The sequence below is a fragment of the Gobio gobio genome, assembly GCF_949357685.1.
Source record: "Gobio gobio genome assembly, chromosome: 2".
Lineage (NCBI taxonomy): Eukaryota > Metazoa > Chordata > Actinopteri > Cypriniformes > Gobionidae > Gobio > Gobio gobio.
The window spans coordinates 69,913,734-69,918,427 of NC_137098.1; the positions used below are offsets into that span (position 1 = coordinate 69,913,734).

The following is a 4,694-nucleotide window of genomic DNA, read 5'->3' on the forward strand; positions in this document are numbered from 1 at the left end:
TTCCTCTTTTCTTCAGCAGACTAATCAGGTGTCATCACTAATGGCCAATCATCACTTGTAAAGTCAACCTAATATATTCATTTATCAAACGGATAAAGAATAAATCCTATACTGCTTCAGTGTTCATTTTTAACAAGTGAGTGAGATTCATACAGTATATACACCTAGCAGTATACATTTAACACAGGTGATTTTGCTGTGTGTCCATACCCTTGTTTTAAGTCTATTACAAGTCAGTTATTAAAGAATGAATAAAAAAGATGCATTTTCAGGAAAAAGTTACAAGGTTGAATCTATTGTAAACAAAAATTGATTTATTTTTCAGGTCCGCTTCAATTTCCTTCCTATGCTTGCTTATAAAAGATCACACAATTTGTTGTTTGGTGAGATAAGATGTATTTTTATTTTGTAATATATATTTTGTTCTTGACATCTACATCAGCTGAGAAAGCATGATTAGTGTTTTAATTTGTACATTAGTTACAAAACAAACTTTTAGTGCAATTAAAATGAATGCCCGTAGAATTTCACAAGAAAGAAAAAAATAATCTAAACATAAAAACAAAATCTACAAAAATAGGAAAAAGTTTGACTGAACATGCAAACTGAAAACTATATGAAAAGTACAGTATTTAATAATTACAAAATAATTGAAAAACACAGTGTTTGACCTTATTCTCCACTGCAAATGAAAACTGTAATGTGAGAGTTTGTATAGCATTGAAAGCGTCAGAAGATCCCCAGTAGAAAATCCCAGGATATGTAAGAATATAGATATATATATCTATAATTCAGGACACGCTGCTTTCAAAGACTGCACACTTTTCAGTGTGATTTTATAGTTTTAAAAGTGCTCTTTTTATAAAAACAAAGATTTCAGTTTAAAGAGTGTCCATAAATTGATAATAATACCAGGTAGGCAAGCAGTTCAAGCACTTCTAAACTGACTTTCAACTGATTTGTAACTGTCTGTTAATAGAGTCTCTGGCACTTTCAATTTCATCCAGAGTCTCCTTAAACTGATCAGCTGTTTCTCTGATCTGAAGAATAAATTTCAGAGTTTCTGATTTGACTTCTTCTGCTTTTCTCTTGCCTGCTGATTGATTCATTTCAGAGAGCTCTGTCGCATCACAATATATACCGTAAGCATCAAAAACAAGAAATAGAGCTGAGATTGTGCCAGTTAGTTTCCCAACCAGTTTGAGACTTTTGGCAGCTCTTGCGGCTGTTTTCCCAATTTTTGCAGTTTGAAGTACAGTTAAAAGTTTTGTAACGCTTGAAAATGTTTTCACAGATCTCACACCTGTAATTATTGCCTTGTTTTGAACAGAATATGTCTGCCCCACCTGCTGAAGCTTTTCTATGGTGTTGGATATTTTACTCAGATATTGAATCATTGGGTTGATTCTGTTCTGGAAATCATCTGTGATCTTCTTAATAGTCCCACGCAGGTTTTTCTGCTTGATCATGTTAGTGATGTTATATGCTGCACCTGTTACTCCTCCAGCTATCCCAACAGTAGTACCAACAGCAGTAAGAGCTAAAGAAGCACCAAATGTGAAAAATGATAAAGCCAGACCCGTTAGTGCTGTGATTCCTCCAGCCACTCCTATTGATGATCCTGTCAAACTGCCCTCTGTAGTGTTCTTGTGCATGGATTCAAGTTCATCAGTGATGTCCTTCAGCTCCTTTATTTTACTGATGAGAGTTGGATGGTTTTTGTCAAATTCCAAGTTCAGTCCCTCAATGTTTCGTTGCAATTCATCACTAAGAGCTTCAAGTTTCCTGGAATATCAAAACATATTTGTTTTGTCTGTTAATGGTTTTACCACAAGGGGCAAACGTTCTATTAAACATTATGCAATTTATAAATGCTTTACTTTTCAATATAACAAACTAACAACAACACTATTTAATTCATTGGCAAACAGAGGCCGTGTTCCAGCTCAGTTTTATGGCCTCCCCTTGCTAACTTATCTCCGTCTCAAGTGTACGTCATTTCTTGTGTTACACGAGTGCCCTCTACTGGCGGAACCCGCGCTAGTTCACTTGGCTTTGACAGAGCATGCTTGCTATGTTGAATAAAATATATGCACAAACAAAAATGATTATAATACAATAATCTATGTTAAAACAGTCAGCTTAAAGTATTATATAACACTCTAAAAAATGCTGGGTTAAAAATAACCCAAATTGGGTTGAAAATGGACTAACCCAGCAATTGGGTTGTTTGAACCCAGCAATTGGGTTGTTTTAAGCCAGCGGTTGGGTTAAATGTTTGCTTAAAACAACCCAATTTCTGGGTTAAAACAACCCAATCGCTGGGTTCAAACAACCCAATTGCTGGGTTGGTCCATTTTCAACCCAATTTGGGTTATTTTTAACCCAGCATTTTTAGAGTGTATTATAGCAAATGGATACATATATTGTATTTGTGTGGGATGGGGGTAAATAAAGTGTGATATGCTATGATGTCACAATCATGTTGGATTGTGGTATATGGAGCTGCTCAATACAGTATGGCTGTGTCTGACATCGCATTATCTCTTGGTAAGGTACTTATTATAAACAAGTAGTTACCTCATGGCCGCTAAAAAAAGTACATTCTATATAGTTGTCATGGTTCTGTTTAGATTCATTTTCATGGACTTTATTAGTTTGTTATTTTCAGTTACATGTTTCATTTGTCTAGTTTCCTGCCATGAGTAATGAGTTGTCACAGTTACTAATATGTCTCCTCAGTATCTTTATTTGTCACTACTTAAGTTCCTCAGTTCATTGTCGGTTGTTATTAGTGCACAGCACACTGTTTCGTATTGTTGGAGTTTCTTGTTAAATAAATCCTGTTATTGTAATCGGCCTTCATCTTGGTCATCTCTGGATCAGCTTTACAATAGTATGAGTATTTAATAGTGATGCAAAGTATGATTCATTTCCATGAACCGGTTCTTTTCAGACAGATTGGCTTAATGAATCGGTTCAAAAGGCCGATTCATAGGTTCCTGACGTAATTTCTTTCCAAGCAACATGTTATATCATCAACCTGGAACTAAAGTTCGATTCAGTTTAATTAATGAACCGGCTCATTAGGTTACTTGCTGAGAACTGGCTCAAAAGAACGATTCGTTCAAGGACCGAACATCACTAGTGTGTAAAATGCTGTTTTAATTATTTATAGTTAATGTTAATTAATGTAGTTAATTAATGTTAACAAATAAAACCTTTTTGTAAATGATGTACTGATATTGATAATAATGAGTTAAGATAAAAATAAATAAAGTTGAAGTCTAAGCTTTGAACAAGAAATACTTACTGCTGGGACATCTTGTCTGGTCGATTCACGTCACCTGTATCGGACAAAATATTACTAATGATAATACTAACTAACAATATTCAGTGCTGCAATAAATAATGTGATGATGTGACAGATTTTTTTTTTCATAAAGACAGACATTTGACGTAAAGTAAGTCATTTAGAGCTTTTCATATAAAATGCTTCGTTTCAAAGGGAATTGGAATATCAGTTATCCAATCACATCCACTGTTGAGTTTTTTTCCTCGCATATTTATGCGTTAAAATGTGTTTTAATCGTAGTTTATGTGCATGTCTTCTAATCAAATAAAAATATATGTTTTTATACACATTTTTAGTATTTATCCATCCAGCATTTTTTTCTGTGTGATATCGCAAAATGCTTATGATTAAATGTTTTGTGAACAGGAAATCTCATCAATGTTAGAAAATTTGAAAAATAAGAATGGTGTATTTATGTATTTGTGTGTGTATGTATTGCAGTTTGTTCTGCATTGCTGCAATGATCTGAGCACAAAAGATTTTCACTCCTTGTATATTCGTGTCAATGATGTGACAAAGTAAAGGAAATCTCATCCATGTTAGAGGATTTCAATTTAATTCATCCATGATGCCAAGATAAAAAATTAAAAATCTGCCCGAGCAAACCATATAGCTCAGAAATAATTTATGACTCACGGTTGCACTGAACGAGGATGTCAAATACTGATCCGAGAACTGATACTTTTGAAACGGCAGACCTTTCAGAGAGAGAGGGACAAAAATTTCACCTGCTGAATTACTGTTAGTATACCACACACTGTCTGTAAGTTTTCAAATCATTCATTAGTATTTTTTCCAACTTGTTTGTTGAGTCAGTTTTAATGAATACTTGTATCATTTCTAAACACTACATAAGTGAAATAAATGTAATTTTCAGATTTCAACAGTTACCTGCAACAAAATAATTAACTTTTTCAGAATATAAAAACTGAATCAATGTCTTGTAATTTTTGTATATAAACAACAAAAATATACAATCATCTGTGTAAGAGTAATACAATCAGTTGGAGACAAAAATGTGCTAGAAATAAAGAATATTCTTGCCTACCTGGAGTGAAGAGCGTCTGAAGAGTGATTGGCTCTGACTGAAATACTGCTCATATATTTATATGCTCAGTGTATTATCTGAATATAAGGAACAGCAGACTTTCACATCTCTAATGTTCTACTATTGTGAAACTATCAGGTTCATCTTTTGCGTTTGGGTGACTTTATTTTCTCTTTCACTATGCCATGTTTTCCAGGAAACATTTCTTTTCCAGCAAACTAATTCAGTGTGTCCTGAAATATCCAGGTAGTTTATATTAATGTGTGACTCATCTTGTGTTTTTTTTTTTGT

General features: G+C 33.7%; 1 protein-coding gene across 1 annotated transcript; it reads right to left on the reverse strand.

The window, feature by feature from the left end:
- Positions 1-382: 382 nt before the first annotated feature.
- On the reverse strand, positions 383-4,047 carry LOC307141997 (apolipoprotein L3-like). The gene is made up of 3 exons (XM_079842509.1): positions 3,992-4,047; positions 3,314-3,347; positions 383-1,785 (listed from the first exon to the last, which is right to left on the reverse strand). Exons 2-3 carry the CDS (start codon positions 3,322-3,324, stop codon positions 951-953), a joined length of 846 nt encoding a protein of 281 aa, XP_079698635.1. The 5' UTR covers positions 3,325-3,347; positions 3,992-4,047; the 3' UTR covers positions 383-950.
- Positions 4,048-4,694: the final 647 nt, after the last annotated feature.